This window comes from Parasteatoda tepidariorum, chromosome 6 (genome assembly GCF_982258835.1).
Source record: "Parasteatoda tepidariorum strain Cologne lab strain chromosome 6, Ptep-v5.0, whole genome shotgun sequence".
NCBI classification, from domain to species: Eukaryota; Metazoa; Arthropoda; class Arachnida; order Araneae; family Theridiidae; genus Parasteatoda; species Parasteatoda tepidariorum.
The window spans coordinates 18,985,972-19,002,802 of record NC_141760.1 but is presented as its reverse complement, the minus strand read 5'-3'; the positions used below and the strand labels follow the sequence as shown (position 1 = coordinate 19,002,802).

Genomic DNA, 16,831 nt, shown 5'->3' with positions numbered 1-16,831 from the left:
TCAAGTACAGAAAGAAAAGTAGCTTAACTCCTCTGACCAATACAATATTCCTCACACTGAAATTGAAAGATAATAACAATATTGTTGTTACAGCAAGCCCATGGGTAATTTAGAAAACTTAACTTGGAAACATTTTCTAAATTAATTTACATAAAAAATTTTTTTTACATCATTGACCTACATTTACAGAGGTGAAAACAAAATACAAGTTTAAATAAATGTTATAGAAGTGTTAGTACTAGTTTTTCTAGTATTTAGCTGATTTGATTACGTATGACATGTACCTCTCCTTTCAGTTCTAAAATAAGCTCGCCATAAAAAAGAGTATCAGCAGGAAGATCAAGCTTTTCTTCAAGTTTGAGCCACTTACAACTTTTTGAGTCGTATCTGTAACTGCTAGATCTCTACAAATAAAATCAGACATAAGTACTGAAAGCTAACAACAAAATAATAATAGCTGGTAACACATAGGTTTCACATTTAAAAAGAAATCCCCCCCTCAGATATTTAAGATCACATTTCTGAAATTCCTGGTTTAAAAAACAATTAAACAAAATTTTATATTCAATAAAAATGTAAATTATATTTAATACAAAAAAAAATATGATTATAACTTTATGTAAATTTGATTACTTTTAAAGATTATAAATAATTTATTTATAAAATAAAATACAAAGTAAATGATACATGTACCACACTATCAATGATTATTTAACTTATATGATAAAACTAATTATTTAAATAATTTAATTTTCTAAAAAAAATATAATAACTGATTTAAAATATAAATGTAAAAGTTAAATGATTAAGATAATTTATAATGCTTCAGATTTTCAGTACTGAGATCAAAAAATATAATTTTTCCCAAGTAATAAAAATAATTTCAAATTATTAAAAATACTTATGCATCATTTTCAAATATTTTACTATTTAGAATGAACAGGAACATTTAAAATGCACATTATAGTGATATGCAAAAATGTTGGACATTTGAGCTCAGAAAACTTCAAGTCTCGTTTTTACCTTTGGTCTCGTTTATATTAAGTACCCACCTTAACATATAAGCTTATCAGAATTGACAAATTTAAAATTATTCTAACAGTAAAAGAAGAAAAGAACTATAACAGTTTATACTTAGAGTTTTTAAAGACAAATAAAAAAAATGCAATGAGAGAAAAAACATGGGAGAGTGATGTAAAAAAAAGTATTTAATAAAAAATTATAAAACACTAAAACTTTCTACCTCATTATAAAATAAATTGTTTACTTTGAACCCATTTTCAAATTTTTGATTTAATTAGAACAAGCTTTTATTGCTTTTTTATCATCCAATATTTGAATTACTAAAGATTTTCGCTCACAGAATTTTAGAATTGAGTTTATGTTCTTTTGCTTTTTTTACAGGAGGGCATCACAGGGGTTTAATTTTTGAGGGGGACGAAAATAAAATAAGCAGCCATAATCGTTCTCTAAATTTCACACCAAAGAAAAGAGAAAGAAAAGAGTATAAAATTATATCCCCTAAATATCTGCTGTTCTTTTTTAACTTTAGAGAATTTAATTGGATGAAGATTCAAGACATTTTTTAATTTGAATTTTAGAGAATTCTAATTATTCAAGTATACGTATAACTACCGCTCCCTGCTGCCAACAACACTCATACTTTTTTTTCAGGAGAGAAGATCAAGTTTCAAAATAGCTTGTTGGAAGGTGAAAAGAAGAGATTACTTTCCTTTTTTTATATTTCTTGCTGCCATGAAATAGTTTTTGTTTTTTTATTGTTTTGAGAATTATTAAGGTGTAAAAAAATATTGTCATAAATTAGTCATACACAGCAAAATTAAAAAGAAAAGAAAAAAAAGCACAATTAAACAGATTATTACAGAAATTCTCGAAATCCATAATTTTTATTGATAGCAACCGAACACTGTAATCTTGTTTATAAAATCGTAATAATTACAGATAAATTGTAATAGTTGGCACCAGTGTAAATATCAACCTTTAATTTTTTTCAAAATGTGCATTCTGATAAATTAGATATATATAAAATTTGCTTTTTGAATTTATGCATTCTCTTTTAATGCAATTTAAATTTCATTAAATTCTCATATAAAAAATAAGCAATTTTATTATACATTTAAAGAAATTAACTGATCAATTTCAAGTTGGATACTACATTTAAAAAAAAAAAAAAAAAAAACATTATAAAATTTTTAACAAAAAGCTGAACAATTTTCAGAGTTATGCTTAAAATTAATATTGGTCATCAATACATTATTAAAAAGAATCTAAAACATATATTCAATAAAAATAGAGTAGAAACATTATTGAGTCATACCCCAAGACCAAGAAAGAGGGTTGGATGTTGGTCAGGTTTGCAGTCTCCACAGATAACACAGTAAAAATCAAACACTTGCTCTAATTTCTTAAAAGAACTGGTTGTAAGTATTTCGGGTGAAGAGCTAAGATATTTTAAATTTTCACCCTTGAAATAAGAAGTAAAATATAGTTCATTAATTTAAAAAAACAAAACAATATTTGAAAACTCATACAGTTTTCAAACAAAAGTACAAAACAGACAGACATAAAAAATTATTATCCCTAACTGTCTATTTAACAGGCAAAAGTGTACTAACTTTTCTAGTCAAGAAATGTTATAACCCTTTGATAAATATGTGTTTAAATTATTCATAGACATTTCCTGAGAGTAGAATCATATCTAATGTTCCGCAAAAAGACTTTTGGGTGATTACAGATGTTTTGCAGGTATCATCAAAAATAAGCAAACAATTCCCACTAGTTAAATTATTACTCTTGTAATCGAAAAACCATTTTGCTAGATTAATTTTTAAAAGTAACTTTATTAACTAAATATCAAATGCCTTCGTTTTTTCCGGTTCTACAGTCCTTAGCTTACTACTCTACCATGATTTCCACCGCATCCTCGACAGAGTTTCGTTCCACAGTGCTTAATTTTAAAAACCCTAAGGTCCTCCTTAACTAGTCCAGCTACCCCAGTTCTTTTTCCGTATTTCCTTTCATGATTTCATTTGGCAGATCAGTTTCCTTCAATTTTTCTACAGATTTTAACCATTTATTTTTTCTTTTATGGATATCATGATATATAATGAATTAAACCTACATAAATGAAATAAAAATTATTAAGAGCATACATAACGTTCTTCATGTCTAAGATATGAATTGTTCCGTAGGTAAAGTAGAACTCTGTAGTTTTAAAGTAGATTTATTCTGCAGTTTTAGAGTAAAACTGTTCTAAGTTTTTAGACTAGAACTGTTCTGAGGTATACATAACATTTTTGAGAACTTTTCCCTTTAAGGCTTTTTAACTTTTCCCTAGAACTTTTACATTACTAGCTTCACATGTCGAAAAATAACTGAAGTATGAAAAACAAGTGTATTTCTTCAACTCTTAGAAAAAAAGAAAGGGGGAAAAAATATTTTCAACTTACTTGCAATAATTGCTCATATCTCTTACTTGCCTCTGGTCTAGCAGGGGCTTTCCTAACTTCATCGGGAACCTATTGAAAAGAAGCAATGCACAAAAAGTCAGCTAAATATATCACATAATATGATAAAATCACAATATTTTCAGCCTAACATTACCTGCCAATGTTCTAAACATTCTTTTCGTAAGTCAGGTTGTCGCTCCTCACGCAACTCACTAAAAAAATTTATAATTAATTTATGAAAATTAAAAAATAGATAATAAATGCTTTCAAAAAAAAAAAAAAATTAAGAGAAAAATAGATTTACGAATTTTGGGCAAACACTCTTATTTTATCCAAATGAATTATCTGCCTTTCTCCAAACCTAAAAGTAAATAAATATAAAAATACATAAATTAAATGTTATGTAGGATAAAAGATTTGTGACAAACAATTTTGTAAGTCATTACAAAATAAAATATTTGAATTAAAAAAAAAATTTTTTTTAGCTTTATACATTTACTAAACAGTTGAAATTTACCAGACATTAATTATCATCTATAAATAATGTGTTTGCTTTAAAGGTTAAAACATCACTTACTTATTATTTGATTCACAAATGTAGTCATAAAATTCTTCATTTTGCTTTAAAATATTAAGTGGAACAACTTCACTTATGTCTACTTCTGAAAAGTCACTAAGTTTGTTAAAATATTCATTGACCTCATACAAATAATCACAGATATCTTTAGTGTTCTCTTTTTTCCATTTGCAGACAATGTATCTAGAGGATGAACGGTAGCAATTAAATAATCATAAGAAATTATATGTAAAAAAATAATTAAAAATATAATTCATTAAAAAGATGAAATTTTTTTAAAATCCAAATGCATAAATAACCATTAAATCTTCTAACTACTCAATTGATTGGTGTACATTTATATGATTATGTTTGATAAAGCACAAACATAATTGTTGAATGATTAACTAGTTTAATGCTTTCAATTAATGATTATAGTTACAAATTGCTTATTTGCATAAATTAATAGCAATATTTTTATAAACTTGCAATACTTAACTAAAATCCTGATATTTAAATACAAGACCATTAATATTGTTATCAGAATAATGCTATGAATAACATGAAAACTGTTCTCACATATAGATAACAGAATCATTTTTCTTTTATACTGTTTTCCACTCTAATACTAAATACTGAATATAAAAAATTCACCGATTATCTGCCCCATGTACACATTTATCTCCAAAGTTTGCACATATTTAAACGAAACAGTTAAAAGTACTTTTAGTATACATACAAGTTATTAGTATGCATACAGAACTGTTACATAATCATGTTTTTTTCATTCATTATAAAGTTTGTTAGTTCAGGAACACTAAAATCTAACTCAGACTAACATGGAATGCATGCTAATTTTTTTTTTTTTTAAAAACCTCATAATGCAGTATTCATCTTATTTTATGATCTTTTTCTATTTTAAATATTTAATTTAATAATCTTCTTACATTACTACAAATTACTTATATTTAATCTTTACATTAAAATGCTTGATTTATAGTTAATTGATTTATAATAAGTTTTAATAAGTTTACAAAAGTCTAAATACACTATTTGTCATGTTCACTTTTTGTTTACATCATAAATTTTAAAATTCCTTCGAAAATTTTTACAAAAATATGTTAAAAATGTGTACTCAGACAAGAGAGATCTTTAGGTACAACTCTTTTGGACTATAACTTCTTTTTTCATAACTTCTAAGTTCCCCCTGAGTGATTAACATATATATTGAAAGAATAGTATATATTGCATATATATTATAACAGATCTAAATTTTTCATAGCTTAATGAATACGAAACTTCAAGTTTGAAAGGCATCTTGACAGAAATGTTACTTAATAGAGATAAAAAAGATTCATTTAATTTTTGGGGAAAACATTAGTAGAAATACCTTTCAGAGTTGGCTGGTCTGCTGGTATTTGGCTTGAATATGCACACTTTTTCATAACACATGCACATCAAATATACAAGTCCCACGCTAAATGTGGTGAATAAATCGAATAATTTACACACAAAATGACCTTCTGAAATGGTATAGATTAAATTACATAAAATAATTAAAAATAGATTAGTTTTTAACAATAAGTAATAAAACTTTTATAATTCAAAATTAAATTGTTAAAAAAATGATTGTTCGGAATAAAAATGATTTAGTTAAAAATCATGAGTTAAAGTGATAGTTAAAAATGATTTATTACATGCATATAAAATAAAAGGAATAATTTATGCATATAAAATAAAAGGAATAATTTCACTAAAGATCAAGACATTGTCTGTAGCTACTTTATTGTCATATCTCTAATTTTTTAAATTGCATTTAAAAGCATTTGGAAAACTATGCATTCTATTTTCTACACTTCCTCGTTTTCTATGTTTAATTTGTAGTCAATTTAAATTTTAAAACTATAAATTAAATTATTTAAACCTTAATAATTTAAAAGTCAATATAAATACTAGAAATACATTTGATTTTAAGAATTAAAAATAAAAACAAATTTATTTATTAGTATACAACTATTGTGGTACTACACATACATTTTAAAATGTATACCAAGATAGCATTTATATAATGGATACCATCTTAGTGTATATTTTAAAATATATATTCTACTGTTTTAGAAACATTTTTCAAACCAGAATTTTTAGCAGAAGAAATAAGGAAACAGTCTATTAAATTTATTTTAGTTTAGAGTTGTGTTCTTTCGCATCTTCTGTGATAATTCTTCATTTTAATTATAAACAACTGCACATATGTTTAAACCTGTAAAAAAGGCAAGTAACAAATATTCACAAACAAATAAATAAATTAGTTAATCAAAAGTAGGTTTTTAAACTTTATTTATTTATTGAAAAATTTGACTCTAGAAAATGGGTTTAATGATACTAAGACAATCTTTTCATTATCATAGCATCCAACATAAAACTATTAGGTTAGGAGTTTTTTTTTCCCTTCCAGAATTTGAGCTTACTACATAGTTCTAAAAAAAAAAAAAAATTCGAAATTACACTAACTTAAATCTACTACCAAAATGAAGCACAAATCACATTATAATTTTTTATCAAATATTGAAAAATAATCAAAAACTTGAAAAACTTTTTTTGGGAGACTTGTTATCATTGTCACTCATCTTGTAACATATTTTGAAAGCTAGTTGCATTCAAATGCATGTTTCAAAAGAAGAAAAAAATATTAATAAAAATATATTGTTATAACATGTGTTGTGATGTCAGCCGACATCACTTTTCGTCATTATTAACGTATCCACGGCAACAGTCTTTAGCTGCAGAGCTACGGAGCTGCCTCCCGATCCAGAGAGAGTATATAAGGACTATACTAATTTATGTTAGTCGCTATTCTTCTGTAACCTATTTGCTAGCATGTTATTTTAATTACTTATGTGTTAGTCTCGAATCATTATATATAGTTTCAAGTTATCATGATTCTCCCTTGAGGATACCTCGTCAAAGATGCACATAGTATAACAGTACAGTTAAGAAAATAAGTTTTTTCGTCTTCTTTCTGTTGATGACTGCCTTATCACAACATTACTTTCTTTTTACAGTACATATATTTTCAGGAGATGAAAAATAAATTTCAAAAGACTTAAAAATGTCCAGTTTGACTTCCTCATGCCCAATATTTAATAACATTTTAAAGCAGAAATAGAAGAAAAAGGGTAATTAAACTTAGAAAATTGGCTAAAATCAATGAAATTGAGAGGATTAAAAATTGATCAAAAAATTTGTGGCATCATCATACATCAAAACTTGCTACTTGAATATTATTTTAATAAATAAGAAAAACAAAATAAAAATAGGACTATAAATGCAAGAAAAAGGTAAAATGATAATTAAAACATAATTAAGCTACTCATTAATTTCCTTTCTCCTTAAGCTACTTAAGTTAATTTAAATGCTTTAAGGATTATTTTTCAAAATTTAGGTGACTATCAAACAATCAATACCTCCTTTAACATAATATACATAAATGTGCCTAATAAGAAATATAGTATCAGCAGGTAACTGAATCTATTCATCTTTATAATAGTAATTTCTAATTCGCAGTCGAAATGAAACTATACCTGGCCGTACTATCATGAGGGCACACAAAAACTGACAAAGGTACAATCTTTTTGACAAAATTTCCTGCTCATTTTCTTTTCCTTCAACTGAAAATCCCTGGAATGAAAAAAATAGGTACCTATTAAGTGAATAACAAAGATAAAAATACATTGTCAGGGTGCGTAGCCAAATTAACACAAAATAAGCACTTTTCAAGCACTCAAAAAATATTTTCAAGCACTTTAAAAAAATATCATAATTGGGTACTTGCACTCCAAGAAGAAGAAGACAACCAATACCCATGCATGTGACCTATGACGTCAGCACCAGCTAATCTTTATCAGCAATATGGAATAATAAAGTTGAGCTAAGTCTCTCCACATAACTTAAAATATTAATAAACTTTGAGTTAATTAAATAGAGAGCCGTATAGCAAATCAAATTTGTTGAAATAAAATTCTTTCTAGTCTACTTCTTTTACTTAACTTTAATTTATTATTTGTTCATGTATTTAATTGTAACTGTTATATATTTTTGTTTTGTGTACCTGGCAACTTCGATGCATAATAAGTTTGTTTGTGTTCTACATGGCTTCGTGCCTGTCTTTGTGTTATTATATAGTGGTAGAATTGAAATATTTGTGAAAGATTATAGGCTGCGTTACTTAAGAGAATTGGTACTTGGCAGGCTTTACTTCCTCGAAGTAGTATAAAAAGAACAGTTGCTAGCGTAAACAATTGCCACGTTTCAATAACCAATCAGGATCGACATACCCACACTACGTCACTTGCAGGTATCCCATTAGGCATGGTTGGAAAGTTTTTGACAATCGACGGTTTTATCTTGTTTTAACAATCATGTAAAAATTTTAAAAAAACCTTTCGGGATTGTTTTTGACAATTGTCAAAAGTCAGGACATTTTGAATCATGTAAAGCAAATAGCGTTTTCGTACGCTACGGACTGAGAATACGCCGAAATAGATTGGGGTTGAATTAATTTTGAAAACCTTGAATAGAACAATGTGAAATGTATCCTTTTGCACAATTCGAAGCGAAAATCAATATAGTAAAGGAAAAATCTCATTTTGAACAAGGGAAAATTAAGCACTTTTTAAAAACACCCAATGAAAAAAGCACCTTTAAGGGCTTTTAAAAAACGAAAATCAAAAATATGCACCTTTAAGCACTTTTTAAAAACGCTAAGCACCCTGATTGTAACTAAGAAAAATTTAAATAACAGAAAAGAAAAAAGGACTGTAAATGCTTAGAACCCACTAAACTACATTAAATGGGAGATAAATTATTTCTTAGAAGATAAAACTGTCCATAAAGTAATATTTTTTTCAATACATTATCATTGAGCAAATAAAGTTGAACTTACAAACTGCAGCAAAATAAACAGTAATTAATACAGGTAATAATAAACAGAATTGAGGTGAATTGAAAGTAATGTTTAATTGTATAGGTGCTCAAATCTGACATGCTGCATTATATTAAAAAAATAAAAGGAGTAAGATAAATGCTGCACTGTAGGAATTAGAAAAAAAGAAAAACTGAAAGAAATAACAGTAATAGCTTGTGTTAACAGCAATTAGCAATTTAAATCATAAAATAAAATATAGATGCAGTATTATTTCTCAACAACATCTAGAAAGAAAAAAAAAATATGTAAGTGCAGCTCCTCAGAAACGAAATCAAATCTTGATTGCAATGATCTAATCTTGATCTGTTAAAGCCTTGACATAGCACAATTCAAAGAAATTTCAAAACATTAAATAGGTAAAAGGAAGAGGAAAAAAAGAGAAAACACAAGATTTTAATTTTATAATACATATTTAAAATTAAATTATTAATCTTTTTTAGTGATTTTTCATCACAATAGGTTGTACTATAAAATTTACATAAAACATTCTTTTAAATTAAAGAATTTCATACTACCACTCTTACTCATAACTCTGATTAGTAAATAAAAATGTTTATGGATTAATTATTTATTTATTCAGTTTTATTAGCAACTATAATTAACATTAATGCAAGCACTTTAAATATTTATTTAAATCATGCGAATTGAATCTTAATGTTTGAATTTAAAATGGAGTGAATATGAATATTGATGTTTGATTTTCAAAATCGCGTTAAAACGAATCTTGATGATTAATTTTAAAATCACGTGAATACGAATCTTAATATTTGATTTTAAAAACGTGTGAATACGAAATTCGATCTTAGATAACAAAATTGCGTGATTGAATCTTCATATTTTATTTTAAAATCACGTTAATACAAATCTCAATGCTTGATTTTAAAATTGCAGAAATGCGAATCTTGATATTTAGTTTCAAAATTGCATGAATATGAATCTCACATTTTTGTTTTAAAATCCTGCTAATACAAATTATGATGTATCATTTTTAAGTAAAAAAACTTAATAAATTTATATTACTAATGTAAATTAGTGAATGGCCCTAATGAAAATTTGTTACTTGGTTCAGTATTTCTTTAATAAAAAGATTAAAAAAATTTCAATTATTTCAAAATGCTAACATAATAAGTATCTGAAGCCATTCTTGTTAGAAGTAAATTATTATGTAATGTCCTACTTTTATAATATTAAAAAATTTTCAGATTATTGACTTTTTTTACTTCAGTTGTTTTTAAATCAATTCATTAGGAGAGGAATTAAATTATTTTGAAAAGACAAATCTGAATTAACATAAGATTTTTCATTGCATCTCCCTTTTCTTAAAATCTTCCCACTAAATATTATTGAGTTTTTCATAAAATAACTTATAAGAACTGAAAATTTTAAAAGTAATACAGAACTATAAAAAGGTTAAAAAATTATAGGCAATTAGTTGACGATCTCTCAGGTAAAACATCCTAAGATTAAGTCATCTCAATAATTTCTTGTCTTTATTAAATTTAAGGAATAAAAGAGAGATGGAATTTGTGAGGTGATGAAGAGCTTTGTGATTATTGACTGCTTTGGATCCATATAAAATATGTAATTGATGAATGACCCCCAAATCAAGTTCAAGCATTAAAGTACTGACATATAAATATAATAATGCAAGAAAGCCATTGGATTGCCAGGGACGAAGACGATGGTGTTTCACCAATGATAAAATTAACAAGAGAAATTTTAAAAAAAATTTGCTATTAGGGAGAAAAAATTACCAATGTTTAGTTCCATATGATCAGAAAAAAATCCATTTTTAGGTTCGATTTCAAAGGGTAGAAATTGAAGCCTGAAATCAAGCATTTCTCAAGTCAAAATGCAGAGTTGTACATGAGAATGCAAGAATTCTTCTCATTGAATCAAGCTCAGTGTAAGCACATGCGAAATCACAAGTATTACATCAAGCATGTAAAATGATCTGCACTTTCATGTGCTATGGACCGACATATGCCAAAATAGATTGTGGATGAATGAATTGTGAGAATGTTAAAAGGAACACGTGAAAACCGAGCTTTTTGCTTAATTAGTGCCAAAAATTGGCCTGGTTAAGAAAAAAATTTCTCATTTTGGAAAAGCAGAAATTAAGCACTTTTTAAAATAGCTCAATAAAAAAAGCACCTCTAGGGACTTTTAAAAAACGAACATCAAAAATAAGCACCTTTAATCACTTTTTAAAAAAGCTAAGCACCCTGTTATAGCTTAAAATTTATTGAACTAATTTTTCTTTGGTCTCAAGTTGAAAAAAATAATAAAACAAAAAATTTATTTTCAAGGTTATTTAATAAAGTTTAAGATGTTTAACATTTATATAGCATAGTGAAAAGGTTAAAATAAGAGTAGTTCGCAAAATATTCATAATGGCAAGCAATATAAAAAAATAACTTACACCATCAGCCATCATAAAATGAACTCCTTTGTTTTCAGTATTTTCATACACATATTTACTAAAGGACCGGAGATTTTCAGGAGCATATACATTTCCATCCTCATTGACACCTAAAAAAATTTCAAAATAAAATAAAATATTGAAGAGTTATAATAATACGAGTTTTTGATTAGATTTAAACAAGTATCGATGGTTCAATTATATAAATTCAGGTGCACTAGACTGCAAATGACATTACATAAGAGAGCTAAATTAAGAGGATAAAAAAGGTGTAAAAAACTAAATCTGGCAGAATAAATTGAATAACTGGATTCTGCGACACAGTAAACTGGATAATGATAAAATTTTGAGCTGTGCCCATTTTAGTTCAATTTTGTGGATGCAGCATATGTTCTATGGTGTCATATTTCTGCAACATTATGGTATTTAAGTTCAGAATTTTACTTTTATGCATATATTTTTTATAGGAGGTAAAATATTAGTTTAGTATGGTAAATATTAATTCAAAATAATTCTAACGAAAGGTTTCTCAATGATATGAGGGCTAAGTATTGTGGTTATATGAGTCTATTTAAGAATAATAGAAGATTTTTTTTTTGTAAGTTATCTAATAACTAGAAACTTCTCAACATAAAAAATAATAGGATGTTTAGTTTAATCAAAAAGAATATTAAGTATAAGATAAAAAAAAAAAAAATTTTTTTTTTAAAAATTCAAAATTATTAATCATTAATATCTCAAGTGACTGTAAAACATTAATATCAACTTTAATTTCTCAAATGACTATAATATTTGATTATAAAACTTTTTTTTGTGTTCATTAACAAAATCTAAATCAAACAAAAACTTCTCATAACATAAAACAAAAATTTATTTACCATAGTATGGTTCAAAGCTTTCAGGTGGACCAGAAAAAAAGTCCTCTAATTTAAAGTCATTTGAGCCTCTTAATGTAAATCCAAATCCTTTTGCCTCCCACTTTTTTCTCCATAGAACATACTCTGAAAAACCTCCAGGGCCAGCACAAACATCAGCAAAGTATAAAAGCTCGTTATTTTCTATAAGTGACTCCTGAAACATGATTAATTATGAAGTTAGGGCATCCATTAACAGGGAAATTATAAAACGTACAGTAAAAAAAATAACTGCTAATCAATTGTTAAAATTAAGTATAATTTATAATTTTCACAGAAACAGAAATAAACAAATCTGCAAGAGTCATTATAATTAGAATTTTACTAGAATATATATACATACATATATATACAGTGGTCTATGCAAATACAAAGTCCCATATCCGGAATTTTCGGAACTTTGGCAAGCCCGGAAAATAGATTTTTCCCAATAATAGGTCTTTAGTCTTTAAGGTAAACAAATATCATAACATCCTAATTCAATAAAAATAACAAATAGATGATAATTAACATGAATTTTAATAAACAATGTATAAATTCACGCAATTTGGGTGGCTGCGCTATTTCAAAAGATTTTGTTACAGATTTCCATATAGTTTTTAAAACCTCAATGCAAATTCTGAATCACGCATTTCAGTTAGTAATCATTTCTCCATCTACTTAATTAGCGACAATTCCACAGTGAATCCACGTGGCTTTGCCGATCGTTTTTTCAGTTACTATTAAAACCGATTTTCATTTCGTTTTTAAAATCTCAATGTTTTAACTTCAAATAGTGCATTCATTTATTGAGGATTCATCCGCAATTTCACATGGATTTACAATAGCATTTTTGCCAGTTATTTACCGATTTTCATAGCTTTTTAATGCTACATAATCATAGAAGGGGAAATTTCAAATCGCTCATTTGTAAAATTACTTCACGATGACTAGATGTTTGACGATTTTATTGTCCATGTGGTTTTTGCGAACGCCATTTCAACAATTTGGGATTTCCACATAGTTTTTAAAATATTGATTTCATCTTTAATAGATTAATATTATGATCCCCAAATTCCAAATCACCCTTTTGAATAATCAATTAATGACCCACTTCCAGCTGTAGTGAAATACCGAATTTCGTTTACTTAATATCCAATTTCTTTTCCACACTGTAGCAGAAATGGGATTAAAATTGAACAAAAATCGGAAGTCAGAAAAAAAAAATCAAAAAGCAGGAAAACGGAGGATTCTCATCCCTGCATACCTTTCTTCAACCAGTCGCACATGTAGAAAAAATAAATAAAAAAAAAATTTTTCTGGACAAGGGAAAAAGAGTTCTGTTTATGGGACTTTGCACTGTACATATATATTAGTTTTTTCACTTTATTTTTTTTTTCAAGGATTAAGCTTTGTGGAGTAATTCTTTGAAAAACCGTAATGAATTTTTCATTGGTTTTGTAGCAATTTAGAGAAGAAATTAAACATCTTTGGTGAGGTTAGAAGTAATAATTTAATTCTCACCTAATTGTGTATATTGACAGATATCAAATTTTTGGAAGTGTTTATTTTGGAACAGATTAAAGTAGAATTGGTACACAATAATATGTCTTATTTCAAATTCTTAGAAGCAATTTTGTGTAAAAAAAACAGTAGCATCATTGCTATAGTATGAAAAGTTTCAATAAAGAAAAGAATTTGCTCACCCCGTTCATCTTTTTTGGTTGAGAAAACATAAAATCAAACATGGCATCCATGTTAGCCATCTTCATTGCAGCTCTGAAATATAACATGAATGTAAGTAAAATTAAAATGAATTATAATTCCTGTTTTTTTAGTATACTTTTATAACCTTTAATTACAATGAAAAATGAGGAGAAGGCCTTCAAACAATTATTAAAATAGGATATGCATTGATCAAAAAATATCAATGCATCATAAGTAAAGGCATCAATTCAAAGAAATTTCCATTTTGATATCCATGTTAAATAATTGTTATGTGCTTTTATTCGTAACTGTTTTTATTATAATTTTTTTTTCAATTAAGTCAACATAAATTACTCACAGAAAAAAACCCTGATCTATTTATGTAACAATTGTAAAAAAAATTACTTTCAATTATAAGTTCCTAACCATCTTGAGCTTTTCTGACCCAAAATTTTCTTGATGCCATTTGAAATGGGATAATCTACTTTATTTACTTATTTAATTCCTTCTTCCATACACATTTATCTTGTTATAGCTCCAAAATGCATATTTTCATATTAGTAATAATTCAAAATACTCATGAACACTATGTTGAATATCATATCAACTATACCTTTCGTTACTAGTTCTATATTTTGGTTTGGATCCATATCCCAGAGTTAACCTTTCGGTCTAACAGAAAGCAAAAATGAAACCCTCACCTTTTGAAAAAGAAAGTGAAACAAAATTACTCGTCATCAGATACAATAATGAATAATTTTGCTTAAAAAACTTTCTTACACTTTTAAGATTTTTTACTTTTTTGTTATGAAGGAAAAAATACTTTGTGTAAATATTTAGGAATATAAAAAAGAAAAAAATAACTAACTAGTGTGACTTGTACGGACAATGGGCACAAATAATTAAAAGTAAAAATTTAGTGTGTCCATTTTTACAGAAGCGATGGAGAGAATTATTAGAATATTTATAAATACTTGGATTAGAGTTTAAACATGTAATATAAAATAAAAAATACTTTTACCTGTTTAAGAATATTCCACCTCGAATAGTTTCAAAAGGATTGGATCGTGTTCTTGCTTTCCTCATTTCTTCAGGTTCAAGCTCATCAAATATACTCTAAATTATCAAATTTAACATAATTTTTTAAATTGATAATACTATTATTATGCTACAATAAGCAATTTAATTTATAATACAAATAATAAAAATTTCAATAACTGAACAAAAAAAGATCATATAATGGAGGAATTTTCTTAATAAGTTTAATATCAAGCAAAGACAGAATAATTATAGTTTAATGATATATTTACTCATGCTACCAATAACATTCAATTACGATACTAGTGAAATTTTCACACAAACTTACTTTGTAATCAATAATTTTCTTTAGAATTGTAGGATCCACAAATTCAGTTTCATCATCAATCTTGTCTATTTTCTGTTAGATAAAGTAAAATATGTATTAGTTTTGTAATTCCTTAAATATTAACAATAAATATAATTGGCAAGTTAAATAACAACTAGACATTAGAACAGACAATTGTACTGTTATAAATTACAGAATTTGATAAAATTTAAATCAAAGAATTAAATAATTGAAGGAGAAGAGTAAATCATCTCTATTATTAAGGAAATCATAATAATTTGAAAAAAGATTATTTAAATAAGTTTAAACTTTTTATTTCTCCATGTGATCAGCACATATAATAAGACACTAAAACATAGGCACTGAATGCCTAGCATTTTTCTAGTTTATTGAGATTTCAGTTTAAGAATTAAACAAAAGAGAAAACAATTTTTTGATACCTATGCTGCCTTATGAGTTTTATCAAATAGAGGTTGGTTGTATATAAATTGTACCCACTCCCCCTATAAAACATTTGATTTTAAAAAAGTGGCTGACAAAGTTTACTCATCTAAAAGAAATTTAAAAAGTCAAACCTCATTATAATATATACACACTAAAAGTCTATCTAACTACTATATTTATTTATTTTTTAACTTATATTTATCTATATTTAAATATAATTTCCAATTTTGTAGAGACCACAATAACTTGTTGACTAATAAATACAACTACATTTCAAAGTTAGCATCATTATTCATTAAATCTCAATAAATTAAAATATTTCACTTACAAAATTAGCATATGTGTTGATTAAAAAAAAATTATTCAATATAATTGATTCCAATTGATAAGATCCTAAACCAATCTTTTTATGGATATCAAAACTGCCATTTCTGTTATTGACGACAAACAATAACATGCGTCTCATCCTTGGAATAAAAATATATCTGCATACCTTATTCCTATCTGGCCTAAATTTATAAAATTGATAAGTACAAAATATGTACATGGAAACATGACAAATATATTATAAATATGTTTAATATCTACAAACAAATTATAAAGTATGACAATTATTTACATTTCCTTCTGTCATCCACTCTCTTAATTCTTTTATGCTTACAGTTGGAAAATTAATGTCGGGAATCCACGTTACTTCTTCTTCAACAGAAATCATCTATAATGGAGGAAAAAGGTTACTTCTATTAAAATAAAAATCTAAACTTTATCAAAAAAGGAAATTAAAATATAATAAATTAATGAGAAAAATTCTATTACTTCATCTTGTCCAGATTCCCACAGAATAGCAGCAGGTTCTAGGCCAGCTTTCATTTTGAGGCCCAAACCTCTTCTTCCTCTTTGTTGGGAAGCTTCAACGATATTAACTCTACCTTGTGCAAATTTTCCCAAACCGGTACCAGATTTGTATCCCATTTTGGACTGAAATAAAT

The 16,831-nt window shown here is 26.4% G+C and overlaps 1 protein-coding gene across 2 annotated transcripts in view; it reads right to left on the bottom strand.

The window, feature by feature from the left end:
* The window catches only part of Cmtr1 (Cap methyltransferase 1), a 39,254-nt gene that overhangs the window by 8,758 nt on the left and 13,665 nt on the right, over nucleotides 1-16,831 (bottom strand). For both annotated transcript variants that reach the window (XM_043045612.3, XM_043045611.2), the window contains exons 6-20: nucleotides 16,659-16,820; nucleotides 16,462-16,557; nucleotides 15,399-15,470; nucleotides 15,054-15,148; nucleotides 14,032-14,104; nucleotides 12,311-12,503; nucleotides 11,433-11,542; nucleotides 7,608-7,704; nucleotides 5,417-5,549; nucleotides 4,048-4,230; nucleotides 3,775-3,831; nucleotides 3,625-3,682; nucleotides 3,471-3,539; nucleotides 2,339-2,485; nucleotides 285-404 (exon numbers count right to left, since the gene is read on the bottom strand). In XM_043045612.3, coding sequence (XP_042901546.1) covers nucleotides 285-404; nucleotides 2,339-2,485; nucleotides 3,471-3,539; nucleotides 3,625-3,682; nucleotides 3,775-3,831; nucleotides 4,048-4,230; nucleotides 5,417-5,549; nucleotides 7,608-7,704; nucleotides 11,433-11,542; nucleotides 12,311-12,503; nucleotides 14,032-14,104; nucleotides 15,054-15,148; nucleotides 15,399-15,470; nucleotides 16,462-16,557; nucleotides 16,659-16,820 — 1,665 coding nt within the window. The remainder of the gene's footprint in view (nucleotides 1-284; nucleotides 405-2,338; nucleotides 2,486-3,470; nucleotides 3,540-3,624; nucleotides 3,683-3,774; nucleotides 3,832-4,047; nucleotides 4,231-5,416; nucleotides 5,550-7,607; nucleotides 7,705-11,432; nucleotides 11,543-12,310; nucleotides 12,504-14,031; nucleotides 14,105-15,053; nucleotides 15,149-15,398; nucleotides 15,471-16,461; nucleotides 16,558-16,658; nucleotides 16,821-16,831) is intronic.